At 52.8% G+C, this 27,581-nt stretch overlaps 3 protein-coding genes across 8 annotated transcripts in view; 2 read left to right on the top strand and 1 right to left on the bottom strand.

Annotated features, from left to right (window-relative positions):
- Positions 1 to 1,295, top strand: part of BRD3 (bromodomain containing 3) — a 42,554-nt gene extending 41,259 nt beyond the window's left edge. For all 5 annotated transcript variants that reach the window (XR_014685088.1, XR_014685089.1, XR_014685090.1 and 2 more), the window contains one exon: positions 99 to 1,295. The gene's annotated coding sequence lies outside the window, so the exon portion shown is untranslated. The remainder of the gene's footprint in view (positions 1 to 98) is intronic.
- Positions 243 to 3,028, bottom strand: BRD3OS (BRD3 opposite strand; the record flags this gene model as incomplete). The annotated part of the gene is made up of 1 exon (XM_084494309.1): positions 243 to 3,028. One exon carries the CDS (start codon positions 3,026 to 3,028, stop codon positions 2,759 to 2,761), a length of 270 nt encoding a protein of 89 aa, XP_084350435.1. The 3' UTR covers positions 243 to 2,758.
- A 4,507-nt stretch (positions 3,029 to 7,535) lies between these two features.
- The window catches only part of VAV2 (vav guanine nucleotide exchange factor 2), a 123,554-nt gene continuing 103,508 nt past the window's right edge, over positions 7,536 to 27,581 (top strand). For both annotated transcript variants that reach the window (XM_084494303.1, XM_084494304.1), the window contains exon 1: positions 7,536 to 8,262. In XM_084494303.1, the coding sequence (XP_084350429.1) occupies positions 8,059 to 8,262 (204 nt within the window). In that variant the 5' untranslated portion in view covers positions 7,536 to 8,058. The remainder of the gene's footprint in view (positions 8,263 to 27,581) is intronic.

The raw sequence follows: 27,581 nt of genomic DNA, 5'->3' as shown, positions 1-27,581 counted from the left end.
TTAAAAGCCGTGATCTCGAAGGTTTCAGCAAACCTCTTTTGCTTAGCCCTTGGAAACCCATGGAAACGTTTTTTTTTTTTTTTTTTTTTCCAACCTAGACTTTAAAATTCTCCTGCGAGGCTGCTGCCTCCACAAGTGATCTTTTCCAGCAGTGCTGTGACTTCAGGGGGGCCCCACCAGTACCTGAGGTAACCCCCTGCTGAGGGACATGCAGAAGAAAAACGCACGCCTGCACACAACGATGCGTTTAAATAATTTTAATGCACTTAACCAAAGAGGCTAAAACAGCATTTTAAACCAGTGCATTAACACTACCCACCTGCCTTACAGAAATGCTCGCTTCGCAGCAGCCACCCCAGAAACCTGCTGTGACTAATGAGGACACAGCTACGGAAACTGCACTCACACTCACGGGCACGAGAGGGAAGAACAAGTCAAGCATCTCTTACTGTCCTGTCTGCCCTCAGTCCTGGAAGAACTTATGTACACACTTAAGCTTTTATTCCTGAATAGTTTTAACGTTTTAAGCTGAATTTTGGTTTACCAGCCACATAAACAAAAAGGGACTGATTATACCCAAAATAAATCATCTTTCTTACTGAAATTAAAAAAATAAATGCGGTTTTTCTATAAGAAAAGTAAAGAAAATGAACAGCTGGCTTTGGGGATGTGCTGTTGTTCTCCCTCGTTCCTTAAACTCCCAGGATTAGGGCGCTCCCCTGGGCTGCTGGAAAAGTCCTGAGCCCACTTCTGCCTTGCCAGGTTGCTTCTGTGCTTCCCAGGGGAGCCCTGGGGCCAGGCTCCTGCCCATTTTTTTTTTTTTTTTTTTTTAGTGCTCACCTGTCTGGAGCCCCAGGTGCGCCTCGTGTCCCAGGCAGTGCCCTGCCTTAACCAGCCCACTCCGTACAGTGGTTCTGCTGCCCTGCCAGCAGCTTTCTGAGTCCAGTTAGTGTTGTGAATCCTGCCGGATGCTTCTTCCCCAGCTGAAAAACCATACACCAAAAATATTTCTCAGCTAGAGCTCGTCCTGCCAAGACCAAGAGGACTCTTTGAGCGTGCAGAGCGATGCCTACGGCTGGGAAGCACCGAGGTCCATCTCAGCAGGTTTGGTTTTATGAGCACACACAAGGTACCAAACATTAACACATGCATAAATAGTTACGTTAAAAAAATGAGCTGCCCACGTTTTGCAGTGAATATAGTGATCAGGGCTGAGTACACCAAACCTCTCTGATCTCACAGTAACACAGGTATGTTCTGCTCAACACATCAACTTCAGCAAACCTCAGTGTTTGTGCATTTAATGCGCACGGGAGAGGTGGAGAAAATTCTTCTTTGCTATATTAAAAAAAAATAAAGTGCTTGAGAAATGCTTAAAGGGAGAGGTTTTAGATAAATATGATAGCGGTACTGACTGTGCCTAATTTTAGGCAGGTAAATAATCCACCTTGAAGTCAACATCAAATACTGATTTGCTGGAAGTTGAGCCCATGTCCAAGTACTGCTGGGTTGAGCACACAGAGCTCAGCCCGATGTTACACTTCAATGCTGAACCCTGGGAACATAATTAGCAGCCCTGGAAGTGGTTCTGCTTTGTCTTTAAGAAAGGTTTAGGTGCTTGCTGGGTTGGGTCCTCAGCTTGACCTTGTCATGAGGAAGTTAGGGACTCGGCTCCAACAGCAACAACCTGAGAGCAGGACCCATTGCTGAGAGGTATAACACTAGTATTTTTGTCTCCTAAAACCCTTCAGTTGGTTGAAACAAATGCTGCCAGACACAATGTATGTGTACCAGATCTACTAAAGCAAGAGATGTTATCCAACCGGAATTAGAAATCATTTCAAGCTCCTACATGCAGTAAAACCTACGTGCAAAGCAGACCTCAGTAGGCTGGAGATGTGTGTGTTTACAGCAGCTTTCTTCCTGTTGCTCTCTTAGGCCCATCCCTCCCTCTCAGGTGGTTCACCCGGCAATGCATTCCTGGAGCATTAGCTGGGGCCTGTGCAAGCTTTAATGGGGCTGGGGATCTTGCTGCAGGAAGGCACTCGGCTGCACTGGCTCCAGAAGTCCTGTCTGTAATTTATTTCTGTAATGCCAAAGTGAAAGGGCACTTTGCTTTGCAGACGATGAAGCTGCAGTGCACCTTTCCTGTTAAGTATTTTGAAGGCTCAGATAAAAATCTCAACACATTTTTTCCCTCTTCCCCTTTCATTTAACTTCATGACCTGGTTCTAAGAGACCACTTCCAGGGAAGTAATTAAAGGCAGACAGGGCAAGCAGAGCAAGTACTGGCTGTGTGTGTTAGCAGATAATCTTCCTAAAATCTTAATCTCAGCGGAAACCAATCTAGACTCGCCTATCTCCCACCAGTGTTCGCAGAGCTTTGGCAATGCCTAAGGACTAGCAAGGTAAAGTGCCTGCTGGGGCCAGTTCCCAAATGGCAGCGGGTGTTGTTCACGGTACACAAGCCACTTAAAGCAACACATGGTCCAGCACGGACCCTGCTGATGATGCTAGGCGGCAAACACAGGCTTATCAGTTCCTGAGCGAGGCTGGTTTTGCTATATACACTCAACGACATGCAAAATCAGATGCTACCGACAGCAAAAATCAACATAAACTTCCAGCAGCCTTCCTGACCGATCCCACACCCGGCCTTAGCCGCAGGTCTGGTGGCACGGCGCGAGCCCTCCACCTCCAGCTTGCTGCAACTCTGGTTCGTCTCCACGTGCAGATTTCTGGTGCCCAGCCACCGGAATTACATGATAGCACAAAACTTGGACTGTCCCGTGTCCCTGGAGACATCCAGCTTGTTTTTGTCCCGCACCAGGATGGCTTCGTTGCCGTACTGCGAGTACCACATGCTGCGGCTCCGGCTCAGGTATGTGTTGGGCGGCGCTGACTCCAGTTTCTGCTGCTGCTGCTGCCAGATGAGCAGCGAGGTGTCCCTGTAGCGCAGCCGGGCATAGCCCTCGGACAAGGCTTTTTCGGGCAGGGGCACCCTCCCGTTCATCACCTTGTCAGTCATCTGCTCAAGGGCGCCTTCAAAGGCGAGATCTTCCTCCCGGCAGCTCCGAAATACACCCCGCTGGGGCGGTGCAGACCGACGGCAGCTTGGTGCTCAGGGGAGAACATCCCCAGGGGCACAGCTCCTGGGGGCTGTGAGCTGTATGCCTGGTACCAGCGCCCCTCAGAAGAGGGCACGGGGATGTGCGCACCCGAAAATCACAGCGGGCAGCCTGGCCTTGCTTAGGGAACAAACCAGGGCTTCTCCAGAAGCTCATCCAGCGGTGGTGCTGGTGCCCGTTTCATCTTGCAGAGGGGCCGGGCGCACGAAGCTGGGAGTAATGGGGCAAACGGCTCCGGCTGAGGGTCACCTCTCCAAAGGATGGAGCCCCGAATTGTAGGGCACACCTAAGGGGCCACCAGCAGCATCCAGGCTTGTGCGTGACCTCGTGCGTGACCTCAGCACCCGTCCGTGACCTCAGCACCCCTGCGTGACCTCACGCCGACGCCAGCCCGGCGCTCCCCCAGTCCCTTCTTGACGGATAGCGCCCAACACAACCCAAGGCGCTGCCTCCACGTCTCCGCACCCCTCCTGGGCCACCCATCACCTCCCGACAGCACCGCTCCGAGGGGCTTCAACCTGGAGGGGGGGGGGACACACAGCGAGGGTCACAGCAAGGCCTGGCACCGCCCCCCGTTTCCCCTCCCTCCACCCTTTTCCCACCCTTCCACGGGTTTCCCACCCCCACCCCTTGCCCCCCTTTAGGGTGCCCCCCACCCTTGGGCGCTCCCTGCCCCCCATGGCCCCACCGTGCCTGCGCTGCCCGGCCCGGCTCGGCTCGGCCCCGGCGCGGCTCCGCGGAGCGGCTGCGGAGGCGCCTCCCGAGCGCATCACGGCGGGGAGGAGCCGCAGCCAACGGCGGGGGGGAGAGGACGGGGCCGGGGCGGAGCCGGGGAGGACCGGGGGGGACTCGGGGGGGACCCGGTGCTCGCCTCCTGCCCGCCCCCAGCCGCTCCCGGTGCTGGCTTTGGGGCGAGCAGCGCCCCGACAGCAGCATCTTGGGGTTCCCCTGGCACGGAGCAAGAGAGCTGAGCGAAGGGAGATTATTATTATTTATTTATTTACTTGTTTGTTTACTTATTTATTTGCTTATTTATTTTATTTTTATTTATTATTTATTATTTTTATTTATTTATTTATTTTATATGCTGGTGGAGGTAAATCTCAGCTGCCAAGCTTCTTAGCGCCCGCTAAGGCAGCGCCCTGGTGGGGTTTTTGCCCTGCTGGGCAGCTGAACGCAGCCCCAGCCGCTCTCACACTCCCCGTCCTTAGAAGGGGGGGAGAGGAAAGTATGCTGGAAAGGGAAAAAACAACCCGTGGGGGGAGATGAGGGTAATTTAATAAAAGGGAAAAGGAGGAGGGAGAAACAAGCAAAGGCTGCGCGGAAGCACAGAGGGAGAGAAAAGGAATTCCTGCCCGCTTCCCGTCAAGGGGAGGAGGGAAGGAAGGAAGGACAACGGGAGGATGGACGCATGGACGTGGTCAGCACTGGAGATGCCCCGACTCCGCCTGATCCCCTCCCGCTAGCACAGCAGAGACAGGAGCCAGCCCAGGCCCCTCCCTGTGGAAGCTGCAGAGCAAAATGTGAAATCACTGAGTGGAACCAGATTTGCTTTTTGCTTTCCTGCTCCCCTTTGCCAGCCTGCAGGCACTTACCCCCATCGGCTGCTCTGGGTGTGCAGGGGTTCAGGAGCTCCACAGCAGCCTCGGGCTGTCCTGGCAGGGGTGCAGGGCTGCTAGCAGGAGGATAATTGCAATCCCTCTTCCAGGCCACGAGCTGTCTGGGCAGGTCGATCAGGTGCTTACAGCAGGCGGTGAGCCAGACAGAATTGCTGTCTGCACCGGTGAATAGTTGTAGTTTGACAACAGCACTTCAACCCTGATTATCCACGTGGGGTGTGCAGCCTGCATCTTCCTCCTCCCTGCCTGCATCTTCCTCCTCCCTGCCTGCACCAGCCGCAGCCGTGCGACCTGTCCCTCGCGAGGATCGAGCAAGAGCCACTGCTGAGCACTGCTGGCCGAGCTGTGCCTCCCGCAGCTTTCCTAAAATAGCTTGAGAAGGGAGCCCACAGGGTCTCATGGCACGATGTAAGCGGTGCCAGGCTGCACGGTGACTGCTGACAGCTCCTGCCCGGGCAGCCAGGCCCCAGCTGGAGATGGGTGTCCTGTGGGACAGGCTGGTGCACACGCAGCCTGATCCAGAAGGTGGCAATGGCAATCCATGGACACTCGGAAATGGGGATTTCGTGGAGGCACGGCCCTGGTATTTAAGGGAGATTTTCAGATGGATGTTCCTAAGAGGCAGCGAGGTGGCAGCTTCTCTGCGTGCTCCAGCTGGGGGCTCCTGCCGGCACCGAGTTACTGAGACCCCGGGGATGAAAAGCCACGAAGCCCCTTCTGTTACTACTTCTGTTTTAGTATTTTTCCAGCGCTCATCTCTCAGGCCTCTCACTTGAGAAAGCAACACGAGGATGGGCCACGAGCGCCGAGAGCAGCGCGCTGGGTGCCCAGCAGAGGGTGGTGTCAGCCTCTGCCAGCAGCTCCGCCGCTGCCCCAGGCTGTCCTGTCTGTCGTTCCCTGGCTGTCTGTCGTTCCCTGGCTGCGTGTCATTCCCTGGCTGTCTCTCGTTCCCTGCCTGTCTCTCATTCCCAGGCTGTCTGTCATTCCTTGGCTGTCCTTCATTCTCTAACTGTCATTCCCAGCAGAGCCAAGGGGCAGGAGAGGGGAGCACCAGCTCGAGCACAAAACCCACCCCGTGCTCCTTTTCATTTGTCCAATCCCCCTTTCAGCTTTAGGTTCACACTGGAAGCAGTTCCTAGATCCTCTTTGCTTGTCCCGTACTCCCCTGGTTCAGGACGTTTGTATGATCTGCAGCTCGCAGCCCACAAGAGTGCGTGCTGGCTGCACGCTCGTCGCCGAGCTTTGCCTTCCAGTTGTTTCCCCTCTCAGAAATCCCTGCTATCAGCTGTTTTTCCTGCTGCAGAGGTGGGTGAGAAGCGTCCTTGCTTCAGCACCTCCCACGCAGATGCTGGCTTTGCAGCTGCAGCGATCGGTCCTGAGTGTCCGAGGGCCAAGCAGGGGTTTTATTATGCAGTAAAAAAAGCCAGGCCATAGCAAGCAGCTTTAATTATACACATATAATAAACTCCTCTGTAGCCCTCTACCTACAGACTTGATCTCACAGGGCAGACTAGGGCTCAGTGACCCAAAATTATCCCTGGCGGGACTCCACGCCTTTCAATGGCTGCGTGACTCCTGCCCACTGGGTGCTGCTGGAGCCCAGGCAGAGAGGCTTAATGGTGAACTTCAGGAATGAGAAAGTTATGGAGAGAAATCACCTCCGCAGGGTACGGGGAGCTGCAGATCAGCATGCTCCCCACTACACCCAGGGCAGGGCACAGCTCTGATTGCGAGGCCGGGGCACAGGGATGCTGCTCCCTCTCCGTTTATACTCGCACCCACCCTGCCCTGCCAGAGGTGCACCAGGCACCACACACAGCCAGACCGGGGGCAGACCGAGCGCCAGCACATTAGGCTAAAAGAAGCACTTCCCGTGCTATTTGAAAATAAAATAAAATAAAATAAAAAAGCTTCGCCAGACTGTCCTTGGAATATCAAACAATTGTTTTTCATTCTTTACAGGGATCTTCCTTCCCATCCTGGAAGCGAAGGGTCATGCCAGCAGAGTTGCTCTTTCTTCTTTATCTCCACTTGGCTACATTTGGAAGAGATTAGCGTTGCATTTGTTTGACATCCAGGTTAATAGCTTCCCTTCGTCCCAGCCTCGGCTTCCGGTGTTGGCTATCTGGAAAGCCAGGACGAAAATTAATTGACAAACTCTTGGGAGAGGATCTCCAAAGAAAACTCAGACCAGATTTGAAAAGAGGCTGCTCTGAAGTGTGCTGATTTGGATGGGAGCCACCGAGGGAAAATTAGAGATTTTCAGGAGTTTGCTGCCAAGGAGTTAATGGCCAAGAGTTGAGGTTTGCAATAAATACGCTGGTAATTAATTATAGGAGTTGTCTTCGTGTTTGAAAGTCAAGGAACACGATCGCTTGTTTGGGTTAAACATCTCCCCTGCAGTATTTGCAGCCCAAACACGAGCCGGAGAGGGGGAGCGTGGAGCCAGACAAAGCAGCGGCTGCTCGGGGGAGGGCCGGGAGGGTGCTGGGGGGGGTCTTGGGGACCCCAAATGCGAACGGGGGCCGGGGGGGAGCGGAGCAGCGGGCGGCTGGGGGGGTCCGCAGCAGGACGGGGAGCGGGGAGCTGCAGGAGGAGGGAGCGGGGGGGTGCAAAAAGAGAAAATAAAGGGGAAAATAAAAAAAAAATAAAAGGGAAGGAAAGGAGGCGTGCAGCGCTCCCGCAGACAAAGGGGCGGCGGGGGCGGGCCGGGAGCTCCTCCCGGCGGGGCGGGGGCTTCGGCCCGGGGGTGGTGGTGAGGGGGGGGGGCAGCAAATTCCCACCCGCGACGGCAGCGGGGGCGTCCCCAGCGCCAGCTCCGCGGCTGTGCAGGTGGGGCCGGGGCAGGAGCAAAAGCAGGAGCAGCACCAGGAGCGAGAGCAGCTTCGGGAACAGAAGCAGCAGCTTCAGGAGGAGCAAAAGCAGGAGCAAAAGCAGCAAAAGGAGCAAAAGCAGCAGCAGCAGCAGCAGGAGCAAGTTTCCCCGGACTGGGGAGGGGGGACACGAAGTTGCGCGGGGGCGGCCCCTTTGTTCCCGGGCCGATGCGGCGCGCCTAGCCCCGGCGGTGGGGCCGCAGCGGGGGCAGGGGCAGCCCTCCGCCGGAAAACTCGGCGCCGTCCCCCTCCTCCCCTTCCTCCTCCTTCCTCCTTCCTCCTCCTCCTCCTCCTCCTCCCCGCCGATGCTTCCCCGGGCGGCGAGCGGCGATGGAGCGGGGCGGTAGCGCGGCGGCGCGGTGCGGAGCAGCCCCTCGGGCAACCGCCCGCTGCCCCTGAGCAGGGAGGAGGAGGAGGAGGAGGAGGAAGGCTGCGGCCATGGAGGAGTGGAGGCAGTGCGGCCGCTGGCTCATCGACTGCAAAGTTTTGCCCCCCAACCACCGGGTGGTCTGGCCCTCGGCGGTGGTCTTCGACCTGGCGCAGGCGCTGCGGGACGGGGTGCTGCTGTGCCAGCTGCTCCACAACCTCTCCCCCGGCTCCATCGACCTCAAGGACATCAACTTCAGGCCCCAGATGTCCCAGGTATTCATTGGATTTTTTTTTTTTTTTTTTTTTTTGGGGGGGGGTGGTGGTATGCGTATAGGGCTCTTTGTGTTGTTCTTGCAAAACTTCGTGGGATGAGTGAGTGCGGGCGTGGATAGGTGTGTGTATGTGTGTGTGCGTGTGTGTGTGTGTAGAGCTTTTTTTCTAGCCCCCCCGGCTGCCCTTAGCCCCCAACCCCCCTATTTTAGCTCCCAGCCCCGTACCCCCCCCCGCACCCCGAGGCTCAGCCCCAGCGCCGGGGCTCAGCGCTGGGAAGCCGGCAGCGGCTGCACAAGGGGGCTGGGGGGGGGGGGAGAAACCGCCCCGGGGAAGAAGGCAGGCTGTGTGTCCCCCCCCATATTTATAGCCCTCTCGAAACAAAAGCAGCCAGCACGGCCGGGATGAGGCTGGTGTGGTTACTTCCAGGGCTTTTCTCGAGGCTTATGTTCGGCTTTGATGCGCTGCAGGAGTGGCGCTCTGAGCGCTGTCCTGGCAGGGTTGCTGGCCCGAAGGGCGAAAGTTTGCCCAAAAAGATCAAAAACGAGAAGAAAACACTCCCCAGGTGCTCTGCCAGCCTGCCCCGGACCTGGGGGCATAGTGCTGTGGGGCCGGGCTCAGCGCTCCCCACCACCGGGATTTGGGGTCGGGTGACCCTAAGGCTTTAGGGTTCCCTCCCTGGGCGTGTTTCCATCTGGGATTGTTTTGGTGGAAGGATGCTTGAACGCCAAATCGGCTCTGGCCCGCTGGTTTGCAGCGCTCCGTGTTCCCGCGTGCTGAGCCACGCGGCATTTGCGTGGAAATCGGGAAATGAAAATCGATGAGAAACCAACAAAACCTGGCCGTGCGTCCCTGGCCCCGCAGCTGCCGTGCCCACGGGCAGCTGGGAAGCTGCTGTCCTGTTTGAACAGCTCAGAGCTTGGTAGAAAGGGAGGGGAAATTTCCTGGTCACGAGGGCATGTGAGAATCTGGGTGTCAAAGCATTCACAGATAAATAACGTAACGTTATCTGGAGTTCTGCTGTGCAAGCACGCTACCTACCCACAAGCGCCTTTCCCTGTGTGTTTTTTTTTTCTTTTTTTTTTTTTCTCAGAGTTTTGTTCAGGGTAACAGTGGGATTGTGGCCCTTGTGGCTCCCCAGCCAGCAAAGCACAGCCACGTGCACTGGGGGAGCTGCTGTGGGTGAGGACAGCTCGCCTGCGGGGTGCTGGGCGCCAAACTGAGCCGTGTTTTGGGGCCCAAAGCGTGTTTTGCCGCATGCACAGGAGCAGCTGAGATGGAGACCTTGATCCCATGGCCAGCCAGGGTGGAAAACCCCAACCATGCGGGTGAAAGGGCAGCTCTGTCTGTGAGCACTCCTGCTGGCACGTGGACCTGCTGGTGATAGGGAAACAGCGCGCACTGAGGGCTCTTCCCGGGGTGGAACAGTGCTGCGGGGCTTCCTCTGGGCTCGCCAGGCTGTAAACCCATCAAACTGCCTTCTGCTGATGTTACCGACCGTAAATCATCTCGCTGGAGCTGCACTTGTGCAGGGACTGGCACATCAGAGTCCTACAACTGAACTTCGGTTTAATATTTGCCCCGTGGGGAAATAGGCAGGGTTTTAAGGATGGGGAGCTGCCCTAGATTGCAGCCCCTGTGTCAGGAGCCTCGTGCTGCTGAGGCAGGTGCTGCTTGTTGGAGGTGAGGGTTTACAGCCCAGCTGTTGCTGAAATCGCTTTCTGCTGCACCACCAGCTGCCTTGCAGGCTTTAGGAAGAGCATGAAGTGAGCTCGGGGGGTCGGGTGGCTTTGGGCAGCCCGTTTGTGGTCAGGCAAGCAGAGCAGTGGAATAGTGGCTGCTACAGCGAGGTTCAGCTCGTGCTGATCCACCTAGACCCGAGCCTTCACGTGTGCTCTTAGGCACTCGATGTTTCTCTCCCAGTTCCTGAAGCTGGGAAGCTGGGAATTCTCCCCCACGGCAGCTAAAGGAAGAGCATCTCGCTGCTCTTTGCCCTGTGTTTGCAGCCCTGGGGGGGACAGGAGGGTGCTGAGCCCTGCCCAGGGGTTGGGCACAGCCCTCGGTGTCCCCCTGCAGCCACCAGCACGGGGTTGGGTTTCTTTGGGCTGAATCTCAAAAAAAAAAAAAAAAAAAAAAAAAAGGCAGGAGCTGATTTTTGTCAAACAGCTGCGATGTGTTCAGACACGGGGGCTGGCATGTGCAAGACAGAGTGTGCCTTGAAACTTCAGAGGTTGTTTTTGATTATGAAGGCGCATTTTGCCTGACTGGCTGGGCTGGCTAACCAGCTGTTTGCCTGGCTGCAGAAGAGATTTTTTTATTTTTATTTTTTTTAATTCACTGGAAATGCCAGGGGACAAGACACTTGTGATAGACTCGAAACCCCCAGTGATGTTCTGTCCTCCACCTTTCCGAGTGAATTAAATGGGGTTGTGCAGGTGTGTAATGAGAAACAGCTTTCTGCGGGAGGCGAGCACCGCTTCAAAGGCCAGAGGTGAAATCTCATCTCTGCAAAGAATTGCTCCAAGACCCAGACGCTGTCGTGTGTTTTCTATTCTTCCCCACTCCGCGCTGATTTGTAGGGCTCTTATTTTCACTCTCAGCCATCAAAGGTGGTGTGGCGTGGCTCTGGCTGTGCAGCACGGCGAGGCCGGCAAGGAGCAGGCTGCAGGGGTTTGCTTCCCTGCTGTGGAGTTGCCCTGGTGTCGCCTTCCTCCTGAAGCCTTGCTGTATGTGTGCACCATGCTGCTGTGGTGCTCAGGCCAGGGCACAGCAGTGCTTTTCTCCTTGATGCTAGGCTACGTTCGTTTAACTCGTTGATTTAGCTCCTTGGGTTTAATGAATAACTCCAGCAGGCTGTGACCTCAGGTTTGCTTTTTGCTTGATTCCAGAGGCAGGAGATGTTGTCTCAGCAGGTCAGGATGAGTGCTGCCAGCCCAAAGTTGTTGAACCTTCACTGGAATGGGCAGAAAGAGCAGCGATAAAACCCAGCTCTGTTTGGAGAGCCAGTGGGTGTGAGGCCACTTCTGATGAGCCTGGAGTAAAACTTCATTTCTGCTAATTGCTTTAGCCATGGAGGCTGTTTGTGGTGAGGCGGGGAGCAGCGGGCTGGTGTGCTTGCCCTCGGTACTTATTGATTGGTATGTCTGTTCCTGTGATCGGGTTCGGGGGTAATTTGACCTGCCCTCTCAGCCAGCTGGGAGCAATGCGAGGCCTCACGTTCACAAAGGAGAACAGATGTAGCACCCCTCAAATGCTCAGTCCCCATCCCTATGTTCCCAGAGCCCTGCTCCTTTCCCCCTTCCCCTCTGGGGTACCTCAGCCGTGCTCGTGTCCCATGAACAGGGTGGGGAGCTCTGAGCTGCAGATCCCCATCAATAATCGGCTCTGAATCATCATTTTGTTAAGTCTCTGGTCAAATACAAATTAAATGCCTCTTCACTTGCATTCAGCAGGGCTTTTTATTGCACGTTTGGGCGAGGCTGCTTTTGTTTTCCTCGGATAAAATTGATCCTCCCTAGGAGGGCCAAGGACACTGGTGGGGAAGGCCTGCTGCAGGCTGCTCCGGGCAGGTGGGGGCATGGGCAGAGAGACCCTGCCAGGGCTGGACCAGCTCCTCCAGATATCTTTGCAGCTCAAACCAGCTTCCTTGGCTGTCTGAGCACCTTGTGGCAATGCTACCAGCTGTGATGCTGACACCCCGATGTGTATTTAGGCTGGTGGAAGTTCATACTTCAACCAAAGCAGCTGTGCCCTTCTAGGGTCTGATCATGCAGCTTGCTGTAAGGTGAAGGCTCTCCTTAGTATGTTGCGTTTGCCTTTCATTTGAGGTTGTCCTGGACACTTAAATATCTCCCAGATACTTGAAATCAAGCAACCCTATATATTTGATGTGCCCATTTGTGTGTGTGGAGATGTCAAGCTGGCAGTAATGGTCAGCTCATTAAGAATTGGTGGTGGTTGTTGTTGCATATTGACATCTCTCTGTGGATAATCCATCTTGGTCTGCAGTGCCCGGAGGTTTTATTAGGGCTCCTGAGACTGATGAGACACAGCAGACGTAATTGGCATGATGACTTGGCTGCCCACTGCTCTGTTTGGCTGTCATTAGGGAAGGACACAGACAACTGCCTCCCCCGACGGATGCGTGTGACACCGTGCACCTGCCCGAGCTGTCAGAGGCATCCAGGCCGGTTTGTTTTCCGGAGGATGGGAATAATTTGCTATCCAAGTCCCGTTTATTGATGATGTGGGCGTTCATTTGCCACGACAGGGGGGAGCAGGTGGCTTGTAGCAACTGCTTCCCCCAGGTGTACGGAGATGGTGTGTTGGTGCACGGGGCACCAGCAATTAGCCACGAGGCTCTGGGACCTCCAACATGCTGCTTGGAGGCTTTATAACTAGGATGCTTGTAATTGCTTCCATGAACCTCGATCATAGCTATCTATAAGGTGTGTTATTGGGGTTGGGTGGGCTGTGTGAGCAGGGGCTGCCTCAAACAAGCATGTGAGTTACTGCCACTGCTCCGGGAATGCCCAGCCCTTTTCTGCAGATCAGAGAGTAATTCCCCTGAACAAAATGGTAATACTGGGCTTCTGGGTTTTTCCTACCCAAAAGAAACCCTAAACACCTTCAGCTTTCCCCTCTCCCAGCTCCTCGGTGCAGCTACCCCGAGGCTTACCCCGCTCAGGTCCCCTTGCTCTTTATTTACTCTCCGCTCCTTGAAGCCGAGCTCAGTTCCAAAAGCAGCTATAAAAAAACGGCCTCATTACATCTCGCTGTTTACTGTGTCTCGGTGACTTCCCGTTCGGATGTGCTGAGCTTTACAAAGTGTGTGTGTGTGGGGAAAAAGGTGCTCTGTTTTGTACGGCCAAACTCGTGAGCGCCTTGTGAATAGGAACTGATTGTAGTCCTCCCCTTCGTGCCTCCTGCTCTGTTTCTGGGAGGAGATGTCAGACAGCACCCTAAAACCTTGCGGTACCCCTTCCTTGCTGTTTGGTGAGGTTGTAAGGTAAAAGTGAACCTGGGGCTGAAGGCCCGTGTGTATTCTGCAGGGGCAGAAGGTGACGGAAAGCATCGGATGGATCCTGCTGGCTGTGCCAAGAGGCATAAAGAGCAGGGAAAGCTTCCCCCTCCCCTCTGGAGTGATTGATGAGGGTTAAATACCTGTGTTCAATATCGCAGGAGCAGCCTCTTGAATGAACAGCTGCCTTGCAAAGCACAAAGCCAAAAAGCAGTCACTGCCGGTCCCTCTTCAGGCTGGGACCGAACTTGGAAGCTGCCTCCTGTCCCAACAGCACGGTGAGGAGCTGTAAAAATAAATAAATAAATAAAAAATAACCAAACAAACGCTTGGCTTACGTGTCCTTGGTGGTGGCCCTTTGTGCTGAGGGTACCACCAGGGAGAGGGCTACCTCAGTGCTGGTTCCTCGGGGCAGAAATTGGCAATTTCTCAGCTGGCACTTGACTTACCTAACAGCTTGGGTGAGGTCGGGTGAGGAATTAGGTTGCTCGCTCCAGCAGAAGATCTGCAAGGTGTGGGCTGGGGTTTTGGTTATGCCACAGGTGAGGGCAGTGGCCGTGCTGAGCTGTTGGTGGCCAGCGGAGGGGCAGAGCATCGCGGGGTGTGGGTGCGGGGCTGCAGCCTTTGCTTGCTTCAGCTCCTCGGGAGCCAGAAGGGACCCGGCTTTTTGGCTGGACAGAAATGTTGCTTCAGACTGACCTCAGGGCAAATTTTTGATCTGCTGCTTTGTCCGTTCTTAAAGAGACAACCCTTTTTCCTCCAGTGTCTGAGTATTTGTGCTTCTCCACTTGGATTCCCTCAAGCCTGCTTTAAGCAGCCTCTCAGACTTAGGTCTTGCAGGGCTGATTTTGTTTTAATTTTTGAAACCTTGCAGCCTTTCTCCTGTGCAAGAGCCCTACAGATGCCAGAGCTGGGAACACGGCTGGGCTCGGGGTGGGAGCATTGGGGTTGTCTCCTTTGTGGGATGTGTGTGTGCTGGGTGGGGAGGATCAGCTTGGAGGGCAGGTGAGTACAGGGAGCTTGGCAACACCTCTAGGGATCAAAGACTTTATTATTACTTATTTTTTTTAAAAAAAAAGCATGGATGCTCCTCCTTTGAGCAGCTTTTTGTCTTTCCTCATGCCAGCCCTGACCTCGGTTGGATCCAGCTTGTCCCTGTGGCTGCTCAGCTTCTCCGATCCCACCCCAAGTGCTTGCTTGGTGCCACTGCTGGTGTGACCTGTTCCTGTGTGGGTGCCCGTGCCCTGCTCAGCTCCCCCCAGACCCACAGGGCTCAATGTGTGCCAGCCCCTGGCAAAGCCTCAGCCCCGACGTGCCCGGGGGGCTGCAGCTCTCCCCCTCCCTGCCTCTGCTCGTCCCCGCTGCCAGCGAGCTGTGAGTCAACCCCGCTGTTCTCTGGGGTTGGTATTAGCCCGAGGAGATGAACTGGAGCGTTTTATTGGGGTGACTCACACATTACCATGCTGCAGCCCCCACGTCCTCACCCTTCTGGCTGAGCTGCAGGGAGGTGGCAGCGCCCTGCGATGCCGGGAACAGCTCCGGTCTCCGTCCCAAAACTGGTGGGGTTTGGCTGCCCAGGTGGGCTTGCAGACACCCCTCAGGGCACGGCTGAAGGGCAGAGCTGTCCCTGTGCCTCCCTGTCCCCAGCTGAGCCCCCCTGTACATGCTGCTGTTCGCTGTTCTGCCCGTCCTTGTACCTTGCTTTCTTATCCAAAGCTGTTACCTCTGATGCTTCTCCTGTAAGGAGAGGGAAAGACTTCCCTTTTTCTTTAGGGCAACTCCTAATAAAAATCAGCACTTAACAACTTCAAACCCAGCTTTAATTAAATGCCTCTTCCCAGCGTTGTTTCTCCTTCATGAACAAGCCAGCCTGAAAAAGGTCTGTTTCTAATAAAAATGACTTTTTTTTTTTTTTTTTTTTTTTTCCCTCCCCTCCTGTTTTCTTTGGTTGCAGCTCAGGGCTGTGCTTCATCCGATGACACAACCCGAGCGCGGCCGCTCCTTGTCCCCCACCCTCCGTGACTGCTTTCGGCCGGGGCTGTGTTGAAGCAGCGAGCTGCTGCTGGGGCACCGCCTGCACGGGTCCCCTATGGGATCCCCTATAGCCGGGGTTTGTCAGGGGCTGAGCCCTGCGAGCATGAGCTGCTCCTTCTCAGAGCGTGGGCGTTGTGTATGGGTAGCAAACCTTGCCCTGCAGGTGTGCGTTATTTTTCTTTTCACCTTTCCTTTCCCTGTGTGGGGCTATCATAGAAATCTTTCCTATCTCTGGATGTTTCTGCTGCTCCTTCTGGGAATGTTTGACCAGGACCCTGTTCTGGACTAGCCCAGCCTCATGGATTTGGTCCTTGTTATTAGAATAATATACAATACTATTAATTTAATATTAATATAATTAATATAATAGCTAAGAAAGCTGTTACGAATGTGTCCCTGCAAAAAGCTTTCGGCTCAGGGTGAGTGGAGCATCTGACCATCTGTGTCAGAGGGTGTTCTTGCACAAGTCTGGCTGCATCCTAGAAAGAACTGGACAAGTACGGGTTCAGACGGGATCAGGATGCTATTCTGAGTCTAGGAGTAAAGCCAGGTTACTCTGGAAGAAAAACTCCTTTGGGAGAAGTCGCTGAGGAGTGGTACATCAGCCCTAGAAATTCCCAGGCTGTGTAAGAAGCCCCATGGAAGGTGTTTTGGAACACCGCTGCTTTTCAGGGTCATTCTCCTTCTGAAGTGCCCGCAGCAGTTGTCTCGATGCGATTTGAGGGCTGGCAGCCCTTTCCGTCCCAAAACAAAGGATGCGGCCATCCCATTGTCTCTCTTCCGCCTAACGCCGTCGCTTGGGTGGCAAGAGATAACGCGGGGTCTATTCTTGTTTCACAACCCGTGGGACTGCCCTGTCTGGACAGCGAGCCTTGGGCTGGAAGATCCTCCTTTGCCTTCTTGGAAAGCCACCGACCTGAGTCATATCCTGACTTGGCTCCTCGCTGGTGCGATCCAGCGAGCTCCCCCCCCTCCTCCGCGGGCTGTGCAGCGCTGTCTGCAGCAGAGACCCAGCTGGCCATCAGCCTTTATTTGCCGTGACACCGCTCGACGTCTCCGGATTGGGTTTGCCAGCTCTGCTGGACCCGGGCAGCATCTCCGATTTCGCACGGCGCCCTGCGCACCCCGCTCGGGAACAGCATCAGCCCGTGCTGGCGGCTGACCCAGGGCTGAACCTGGCACGGTGGATGCAGATGCTGAGAGCTGTGCTGGGGTGTGATAAGAGCGGTGTGGGGTCGGGGGGATTCATGCCCCTCGGGCTCAGCTGCCAGCCCTGCCTGAGTCCCTGTGCTCCCCTGCGGCAGGGCCTGGCTCTGCCTTGATGGATGGGAGAGGTTAAGGAGTTCCTATAGAGGAAATTTGCTCTTTCTCTTGGAGCATATGCTTTAATGCTGATGGAGGGGGGGAGTAAATTGGCCTTTTTATAGCGTTCATATCTTTTGCTGTGTTTTATAGTGGCTTGCTGCTAAATGGAACATCTGGTCTGTGAAAGGGGCTGAGCGGGGAGCAGAGCAGGCTGCGGATCGAGAAGGGGAGGAGCGGGAGAAGTGATTTGTGTTTGCTGCTGCAGACACAGAATTAGCTGTTAAATCCCCAGAACTCATGTGCATGACAAAAGTATCTGGCCGCATGGAAAACAGGCATGTGCCCAAGCCTTGAGCACAGCATCCATCCCCGCTCTGGGACCCACGGATGGGGCAAGCTCCCCGGTCCCTGTGGGGAAGCCCCATTGCTGCGCCTTGCTCAGGATCAGCAGCACCCTGTCTGAGCATGCATTCCCCAAGCTGCTCTGACCCGAGACCCGCTTTAGGAGCTGTTGTTGTTTTCTAGGACAGGCTGTTTGGCTGCTTTGGGTTTATCAGGTACTTGGAGTGTTCGCAGCTGTGCTGGGAGCATCCGAGTTCATGCAAGGATACAGCATTTCCTTAGAGCAGACCCCTGCTTCTGAGAGGCTGGGCTCATCTTGGCAGCAGACCCAGCAAGAATGGGGAAGATTATACACATCCATATCTTACACATCCATATATGCCTTGTACATATCCATATAATTTCTTCTGAGGAGCTGGAGTGCGTTAAACACTGCAACCCCCATGCTGAATGGCATGTCCCCGGGACAGGAAATGTGTACAGCATCTGGGGCAGGCTTGTGTGTGTATGGAGACCCTTTGTGTTTATGGGAAGCACTTTCACATGTGAGTGATCTTCCAGGAAAGTTGTTGGTAAGCCACGAGGAGTGTGGGGGGGGAGCGCAAGTCTCATCTCAAAGAGCTGTGGGAGAATTGTGACTTTAAAGAGAGAGCAAAATCAAACTTATAGCGAACCCGGGATGTTGCTTTGAAGAGGGTTTATATATATATATGTGGAGAGAGAGAGACAATCTTCAATTTTCCTTTTCTGTTGCTGCTGCAAAGCTTTGAGCTGTTTTCTGGGAACTGCTGCTGAGCAGAGCACAGCCCCGAGGTGCTGGCCAGCAAGGATTTATTTTTTTGAGCCTGCTCAGTGCTGGCTGGGCTGGGGCCGCTGGCGAGGAGCAGGGATTTCCCTGCACACCTCTTCTGTACGTGCCTGCTCTGTGCGGTGAAACCTGGCTTTGTAACTGGTGCTGGCAGTGGTAGGGAGCCTGGGCGTGAGATCTCTGCCCAGCTCCCTCCACAAGGCTGGATTTTTCCACGCGGAGTTGCAGGACGTGAAATGTGAGCGTGGCGTGAGGTTTGCAGGGGCTGGAGCAGGGAGCCAGGAGGTGATGTTCCCAGGGCAGCCTCCCGGCACCACCTGCCCCTGCTCCTCTCAGCTCTCCCTGCCACCGGCGTGATTCACCCGGCGTCCGCTTGCGAAACCAGCTGGAGATGCAGGAGCCCGTCCCGCTCCAGAGCAAACATTCTTTGTAAAACCAGAGTCTAAAGCTTTAAAACAAAACCCAGCATCTCGCTGTCTTGCCAGCTGCGAATCGCCCTGCGTGCTCAGGCAGCAGCGAGGGCGCGAAGGCTGGGAGCTGGGTGGCCTGGCACAGCTCTTGTTTAACTTTAATCCCTTCGTGCATTGAGTTTTGGTTTCTCCAGTGGTGGAGGTGCTCGTACCGATGGAGTCAGGACGTTTCCCACATCTAATCCCTGCTGCTTCCCCAGCTGCTCGGCACGGCACCGATCTGCGTGGTGTAACCAAAGTCTCCTGGTGGGAACCTGGTCCGAGAGGAGGCCAACTTGGTGGAATGTCCTCTGCACTTGGAAGCAAAACCTGTTCCTTGCAACACAAACAGCGGCGGTGGTCAGAGGCTGTGAAGGAGAAGAGATAAAGCCACGATAAGGCAGCCCTGGCTGGGACAGCGGGGCTGGAAGGAGGCTTGGCTCAGCCCTGGCTGGAGGGCTCTGCAGCCTCTTGCATGTCTGGGTGCACGTCACCAAGCTTTACCCACGCTGAGGAGCATTTTTCTTAGGGGTCACAAAGGTTAGAAGTAAACTTCCCTTGTATTGACACCTTGGTTATCTCAGAAAGCATAATAAGGAAGCTTTAATGAAGCTACAGTGTCTGCTCGAGTCTTTTTTTTTTAGCCAGGTTGTTGCAATAAGCATTTCTAATTAGAGAGATTTAATTCCAGATTTTTGTCCCCCCCCCTCCAGCTCCCCCTTACTTCTTAATTATATTTGCTAACATGTTTAACAGCTTTCCCTTCAGAAAAGAACAATTTATTCAAAGGTCATAAACAGATTCTGGCATTAATTACTCCAGGAGCCACACTGGGCTGCACCGGAGAAACCAACTCCGTGGGGAGCGCTAAACCTTTGGCGGCTGGATTTATCTGCGGCTGAAAAGACTTTGTTTGCACGCACACAAAAGACAGGCACCTCCAAAAAATAAAAGTCATTGTATCCATGTTAGCGCCCAAGTTTTTAAAACCCATGGGGATTTAGCAGGTAATTTCCCTGAGTTTTGGAACAGGTGGATAAATCGCATCTGCTTTGATCTGCTCGTCTCTGCCTTACAGACGATATCCGAGGTGTTTCCACTGATGAGTTTTGATCCCATGGCTGCTGTTGGGGTGCTGAGGTGGAGGAAACTCGGCAGCAGGATGGGGCTGAGCCCTTCCCCTTGTCAGCAAGTGCCAGCTGCAGCCGCTGGCTGCCCAGCCTGGCTGCTGGGCTAGGTTAATGGTTTTTGTAACCTCCCCATTTCGGAGCGCCCGCAACATCTGTTCCAAGTGATAATCAAGCAGAGCTGTGGGGAAATTAGCATACAGCTGCCAGGATGGGTGAAAGTCTATAGAAAAAAAAATGAATTTGTTGATGGAAGATGAAGCCTCATTGCATTTTCATATTTCCTGGTGGTTTTGGCAGCGCGAACAAAATCTGCTCCTTTGTGATGGAAAAGGCCAGTGCTGCTCTATGGGCTCCTGATGTAAATTTAAGAGTGAAGTGTCCTTTGTTCCAGTGCTTCCAAGAGTACTTCTGCCTGCTTTTGGCTCTTCCTGAGGTCTCTACGTCTCCCTGGTGGGGTTAAACCCACCCTTGGTGCTGCCCTCCCAGCACGGAGCCATGGCTTGGCTCCCTCCCTGCTGCCCGCTGAGCTCGCCACTGAGGACTGACTCAATGCACGCAATGAAACCGTGTCTCTGTGACTTTTCCTCCCTGGTGCTCTTCCAGAAGAGACAGCTCCTGGCGTCCTGTGATGCGAGGATTTATTTTTTCCTTAAGGGAAGGCAGACAAACAGGCGCTGACGTTGTTGCTTTCGCTACTTTGGGGGAAACGCATGAAAACGCGATTGAAGTGCTCTCTGAAGTCTCATAAACTTGAAAGCCAATTTAAAACAAGCAAGTTTTAAAATTTATAAAGCAGGATGATTACTGAACAATGGGTGGTGCTGTGCGGAATTCCACTCCTTGTAAGATTAAAATAAAAGGGGGGCAAGGAGGGGAACACCTTCAGCTTTGGGGTCTGCCACCAAAAGCCGGTGAAACGAGAACTCCTCTCTCCTATAAGCATGGAGAAAAATAATCTGAAGTGGGATGAACTGTGAAATGTCTGGTTGGACTTGGTGTGAATAAAATGGGTGAGAATAGAGGTTTGAGCAGTGCAAAGCAGCATTGTGATTCCACCAAGGGAGGAACTTGCCAAAGACGAGGCTTTTTATTCGCATGGGTATTAAACCTCCTGGTCTGGAGCGCAGGGAAAGTAGGACCTCTCCAAGCAGGTGAGGTAGGAGGAGCTGCTCAAATAGACTTTTTTTTTTTTTTTTTTTTTTTGAGACAGTTCTAATAACAGTGCGATGGTGTGAAGCTCTGGTGCAATAAAGGCAAGGCATCGGGTGGTGTTATCGCTCACAGAAACCTGTTATTCACCGCACAGGGCTGTGATTTGTGTGATTTCTGTGATTTGTGTGCTGCTGTGGCAGGAGGAGCTTCCACGTGGCAGGATGAAGGCAGCAGCGGTACAGGTGTCTGCAACAAGGGGTATTTAACTTGTCGTTGTGCTGAAGGTAACTGAATAACTGCTTGGGTTTGCCTTTGTCGTGCTAGCAGCCTGCCTCTGTCATGCGTTTGAGTGCTTAAGAATAAACGGAGAGCTTCTCCTCCCTTCGCCCGCTTGGTGTTTTAGTCAGAAAAATGTAAAAATGAAAGAAAATAGTAGATGTGGATAAAACCGCCTGGGGACTCGCCTCGTTTCGCTGGAGCTGTGCCTGGGCTGTCTGTGCCGTGGCAGTGGCATCTCAGTACCAGCCGTGGTGGCACCAGGGGCTCCGTCCTGGTGGCAGTGCCAGGCTCCGTGGGCTGCTCCTGAAACCCTCAGGGTGACCTCAGACTTTGGTAGGAACACTTCAGGGGATGTATGCCTTTTTTTTTTTCCTTCTTAGGTCCTCTGAGTGCTGTGGTTGTGCTGCTCCTGCTGCTAATGGCAGCTTTCCTTTGCCAGGTTTCTTCCCCTCCTGTCTGTAAATAGAAGCACGAGGAGCAGGAGGAAGGGCTGCCGGCCGTCTCCTCTCTCTAAGGAGACTCCCCTGGCTTGAGGGAAACTCACTGTGGCTTCTGAAAGCTGCCCCAGGGTTCATGCTTCACTTTTCCAAGGGGAAGGTGCTGGTCCTGGGGGCTGGCGGCACTGGCTTTGGCACTGCCACCCGTCCAGGGACGAAGCAGGAAGATGAGAGCTCAGATTATCCCAATTGTGCTCTGTAAATGCTTTGGGGTTGATGCAGTCATCGTAATGAAGTAAAATAAAAGACGAAATGGTTTGTGCTGGGGCTGGGTTCCCAAACCTGCATGGAGGAGGAGGAGGAGAAGGGTCTGCACGCCTCTCCTGGTGTGTGTCACACATGGAGTTGGTGCTGTGACTGTGCTGGTGTGTCCCACAGCGCCTGAGTCTAGCAGTAAAGCTCCTTCTGTCACCTTTCTTTGGGGTTTAATGTCTTTAGTGTCTATTAGCCAGGACGTATTTCTGTTTCACTCCTTCCCACCCTGTTCTCCTTGGCTCGCTGGTTTGGAAATCCTTGTGGCCTGTGCTCTGGGAGATGACAGCGTAATTAGCGCTGATGGAGCTGATGAGCAGCCTGGGCTTTGTGCTGCTGCAAGGTGCTGAGCCCCCCACCAGATATCTTGGCGTTGTTTTTCCTGGTGTTCTGTGGGAAGAAAACTTTCTGCAGAAATTGTCAGTGGGTGGCTTGCAAAGAAATCCTCCGTGCACTGAAGAGGTGTTGGTAACACAGTTCTGTGGGTTTCAGGCAACTGTTTTATTTAAAAAAAAAACAAACAAACAACAACAACAACAAAAAAAGCAGCTGCAGGGCTTTGTGTGGCTGTGGTCTGCTCGCAGACTCTGGTTCTGCAGAAATCTTTCAAAGTGGATGTGGGTGCTGTGGGGAAAAAGGACACTTACAGGTGCCAGTAACAGTTTGTGTTAGTTTTATTGAACTGTGGGCTTGCAGGTCACAGATCCAAGCTCTTCCTGCTCCTTTCTTTACAAGGAGGGGCCCTAATCCCGGGCAGCAGGTTACTCAGACAGTTTGGGAATGTGAAGCACCGTCACCTAATGCTGGAATAGCAGCGGGGAGCTGTGGAGCAAGGGTTTCCTGCCCCTCTGCTGGGATGTGGGGAGACAAGAAATAGCCTGGGGAGAGGCCACCACGGACTGGGTTGGGGTGGCAAATTTGGGTGCTAGGGTCAAAAAAGTCACAAAGCAGAAGGTGGAAGGGCTCTGGTCCTGGGAGGATTCTGTTTCTCCTCTGATGGCAAGGGAAGCTGTGCACTGCCCTGATTTTCTTCCCCTCCCCGAGACGTGAGCCCCTCACCAGATGCATCAGACACATGTTGGTCACTCCTTGAGTCCTGGAGGGAAAACAATCTCCAGGACAGGAGGTTTTTTTTTATTAATAAAGAAAAAAAAAGTTGTGTTTTACTTCTTGATTGCAGCCAGAAGTGATGGCCACGATGACTTTATGTGGAATGTTATTTATTCTCCCCTCCCTAAAAGGCACTCAGCACTTGGAAAGCCTTTTCTCTGTGGAGCTGAGGAAGGACTGTTTTGAATAAGAGCTTTTTGTATTGGAAGCTACACCTTAGAGAAAGATGTTTTATTTCCCCTGGTGTTTATGGCCGTGTAAAATACTACGTAGCCTTCATTTTTTTTCCTGCATGGTCTCAATTGCAGTATGCAGAGAAGCAATTTACTCCTAACAGCTCAGCCTAATGTGTGCCAGAGCGATTTTCACAGGAGCCAGACCCGTCTTAATGTTTGCTATACGACTTCTAAAAAGCGCCGTGCTTGCTTCGAACCATTCTTAATACCTTCTGCTTGGGGCTCTGCAGAGCCGAGTGCGTCTTAGTCTGAAAAAAAATATCTCTGTGGCTGTTCTTCTGCCTTAATTCTGTGCTTAAAAAAGTGAATTTGGAGGAGAAGAGTGTGTGAGCAGGGCCAGATCACTGTTGCAGATTAGTGCATAGCCAATTTAAGGCAAAGTGTGACATCTTCTGCATTAACACAGGTCTTGAGTAGCACATCTGACTCCTGTGATGACATCTCTGTGGTCTATTTGACACCATGGTTGTGTTGCTGGAAGTAGTTGCTGAGAGGGATTAACTTAAAGCAGAAGATCACTTTTCTTTAGTTATATATGCAGTTTAATGAAAATTAATTTATATTGGGTGGTTCTAGAAAAATAGTTCAGGGTTGCTGTCAAAAAAGGGGAAAGAGTCCATATTCAGCTGCATGTTGATGCTTTCTTAGCCACATCAATAAAGTAACTTCAATTTGCAGGTCAGTGAGCTGGTGTTTTTAGGGCTGCTGCCTATCTGGAGGTATCGATCGGCTCCCAGTCGAAGCTCTGAGCGTTGTGCTCCGTGTCCAGCTGATGGCCAGCCCTAAAGTGGCTCTGGGACGAGCTGGGGTTAATGGCCACGTGGAGGAAGGAGGGAGCTGGGGATCAGATGCTGCTTCCAGCTCCCCCCAACTCCTTGGGCTGGAACACGACATTAATGGGCCAGCCCAACAAGTCCCTGGGGCCTCATCTCCCTGCTCAACTCGTACCAAATTAATTAGACCAGCACAGCAAAATGCACCCTTCCCTATCGCTCCCTGCTCTGCAAATGCAATTACGCCTTTACGCAGAGTTTATTTTAGATATTCCAATTAGGAGAATAAGCTTTGCTCTGATGTGCTGTCTGCTGTAACTGTTTGTGTCTGAGTGGTAAATACATCATTAAATCCTGTTTCCAGGGGAAATACTTGTCCTAGTAAAGCACCTGCACCTAGTTTGACTGCAGTTTGACTGCACCCAAGTCAGTGCGGGGATGGGGGAGTCAGTGCCAGAAGACAGCTGGTTCTCTTCACCCCACAGAAATTCCTTTTTTTTTTTTTTTTTTTCCCCTAAATGAGTGTAAATTGGGGATAACTGCAGCACTGCAAGCGTAAGTGTTTGTGACTACATGTACCTGTTAAACTTTCTGCTAAATTATTTAACAGAGCATCGTTTGTGGTAGACTGCAATAAATCCTCGATAGTGCACCTTTGCCTCTCCTAGTCTGTCTTGGAAAAGACTTGCCTTAAAAAGCTGAGCCAAAGCTGGAAGTTATTTGGTCAAAATGTTGGAGACTTTGGGCAAAAAAGTCAGAATTTGCCCCTCTCCCTTTCCACTCAAAATTAATGTCAGGGCAGGAGCAGCACATCAGACTCGTTGAAGAGTGCTGGATTTCTGCATTCCTCATCGCCCCTTGAAGTGCAGGGGGGATTTCTAAAACTGTCTCTAACCTCAAAACCCTCTCGGACTGATGCTGACTGAGTACCCTCCTGTCGTGTTAATGCGGCGGATAAGCAAGTGTTACGGGCCGGGAAGAGTGAGATGTGGATATTAGATTAGAGGATCACGTTGATCTTGTTACACTCCCAAGGTATTAATTTATATAAATATCCAGAGCCTTATTTCCTGTAATCTGTGGGATCTGTTCTCAGCGGTGGTTCTTTTGAGCTGGGGATCTGACCTTTTTAAGCAGCTTTACAAACGAAGTAGCCACCAGATTAATTTTCTGTAGCCCATTTGCATCACGCACAGGGCTGCCTGGACCAAGGAGCTGTGTTGGGGCAGAACATTTTGCCTCGTGAGCACGGGCAGGAGGGACAAATATCGCAGGTAAGGTAGAGCAGACACATCCAGGGAGAGATTTGAAATGAATTGGGTCAGGTGTGAAGCTCCCCACTGCTTCCTTTCCCTTAGGACTCCCCATGAAGCGACAGCCACGGATGGGGACGTACCCAAATCTAGGAGGGCTTGGGGCTTGTGCTGCAACTTGCTGCAAGCACGCCTCTGAAATGTTAGGTGCTTAGTCACAGCACAAAGACGTCTTGAGTTCATTTTGGCACCGCGTCTTTTTACGCTTTGGGGAACTTCACAACCTAGCATTAATTTTGGCTGGAATCTCTCATTAAATTCCACTCCGCAAAAATAACTGAGAATGGAGAGTACATTTTTTTTTTTCTTGTAGCATGTTCTCTCCCCTTGGTGTGAATTGGGGTAATTGACAAGCTGTAAAACTAAAGCAAAACGAAATATGGCTTTTGTGGCACTTGCCCTCTATTTTTTCTCCCAGGAAGAAGTACAAGTTCTGCATGGCACATGGAAATCCATCGTGCTCAGATAGGCACTGAAACTGGGGTGTCACAGCACGGCTGCCTGGCCTCCCTGAGCCTCCTGGACATGGGGGGGATGTTCTGGGGTCCCAATGGGGATGGTGACAGGGCCTGAGGGAGCAGCATGGAGCTTGGACTGGGGAAGGTCAGGTCAGGTATCAGGAAAAAAAAAAACATCATCTCAGACATGGTTTGGGGTGATGATGGCTTTTCTTCTGCTTTTCACCTTGGGTTTTGTTGCAGTGCTCGGGTGATTTGGAGTGATGCTTGATCTACCTTATTAAGGAATTGCACTCCTCTCCAGAAAGGAGAAAAATACTTAATTGAAATAACGAAGATAAAATAAATTCTAATCTTTAGCAAACCAACCAACCTCGCAGTGATGCCTGTGGCTTTCCTGTTCTTCCCGACTGAAGTTCCTTCTGATTTTTATCTCCCATAGATTAAAGATGGTTAACCTTCAGCTTTCCTGTCCCAGCCTCCCAAGCTCTGTGATACTTACAGTTACTAGTCAGTTAATTAATTTCCTTGCCGTGTTGAAAAGGAGAGGAACTGATACCCTGAATGCAAATGACAGAGGCGGTGAGAGTGCTTTGTGTGGCAAGAAAAACGTCTGCAAATGCCTGTGTTTGTGCAGGGCTTTCCTTTCCTCATACAGAGAAATGGATTTGGAGCAGTTAGGAGAAAGCCAGGCAGGATTTGGGGGCCTGGTCTGAAGCCCACTGAAGTTGTTGAAGGCTCGTGTGAGGCTTTTCTTGGTGCCTGGGAAGTTCTGAGTGCCAAGCTGTGTCTTAACATTGAACTCCTCTTGTTTGAGACTTTCTTCTTATCACTGGAGGGGACTTCATCCCAGTTGGTCTCTTTCCATCCCCACTCTCCATGTACATCCTGAAGCAGGCAATTTGTTCTCCCAGGCACGGCTGATGGCCCTGTGGGAGCTGTGTGCTTCTCGTACTGGAGGGGAGTGGTGCTGGAAATCTCCGTGGAGGCGAGGTGTATCGCATGGCTGCTCCGAGCCTCGGCTGTCTAGCTGATTGTTTCCTTGTAGAAAGCAATTGGGTTGGACAAGCAGCGCTTGCTCTGCTAAATGCGTGCTGACTGCTCCTGATTTACCTCCTTGTCCTCGCAGAAGGGATCCCGAGCGGGGCGCGCTCCAGGTCAGAGGTGAGGCTGATCAATCAGCCCGTGGTTCCCTGGGTCTCCCTCCTTGTTCTTAAGGATGGGCATAACCTTGTAGGCTGTGTGCTAGGGAACGTCTAAAGCAAAGGCTGAGTCACAAGCAGCTGTAGTGTGTGTGAAGCTGGAGGTGTCTTTTCCAATCTCATCTCATTTTGTCCATGAGAGAGGTTTTGTGTAATCCAAGCGAGCTGCTTGGATTCCTGTCTGAGCTAGTCTCTAGCATCATCTGTGCTGATGCTACCAAAAGTTCCCGGTCCTCTTTGGGGATGTCCTGCCTTTTGTCTCGCTGGTGTTGCAGGAATTGATCATTACAGGCACCGTGCGTGTGGCCTGGGCTCTGGTTTGGCCACTGTGCAGACAGATATGGGTGCTCACCGCAGAGCAGCTGCAGCTTGGTCCCCAGCTCTGCAACAAAACAACTAAAGCTGTTGGATTATAAAAACCTTTTATTTTCCTTCCATGAAGATTTTTTTTTTTAAATAACCTAACTGATGCAATTGTCTCTGCATCGTGCATGTGCTTGAACCGCCCCTGGTGCGTTGTCACTTTGCATACAGGGGGTACTCCCTGTTCCTGCCCTTACCGCTCTGCCTTAGCTTAATCTGCACACAAGAAATGTGGAGCTAGAAAACTCGATGAGCCTCAGTTAAACCACTGGTAAAAACAAAAGTCACATTGTTCACATTCTTGGCCCTTCCCAGCACCGAAATGCGACACAACACTCATTTAAAACCAAGGCAAGGAAGAAGCCCCAGGTGACTCCGTGGGCATCGAGCTGCCCGTCCATTCTCCATCCCTGGGGAGAAGTGTCCCTGCACTCCGGTCCCCAGGGACCCTTCTCCTGGCTCCGGCAGCATAAGGACCAGCTCCAGCTGCTGCCTGTAACAGTAGACGTGCTGCTCGCCTCCCCCAATTTATCCAGGAGGCAGGAAGCAGCTGTGTGCAGCGGGCTGCTCCCTCCGGCTCGCAGCAAGGCCTGCCCCGT

The sequence above is a fragment of the Aythya ferina genome, assembly GCF_964211825.1.
Source record: "Aythya ferina genome assembly, chromosome: 20".
Classification (NCBI taxonomy): domain Eukaryota; kingdom Metazoa; phylum Chordata; class Aves; order Anseriformes; family Anatidae; genus Aythya; species Aythya ferina.
The sequence above is the reverse complement of the archived record's forward strand: the minus strand, read 5'-3'. Positions and strand labels throughout refer to the sequence as shown.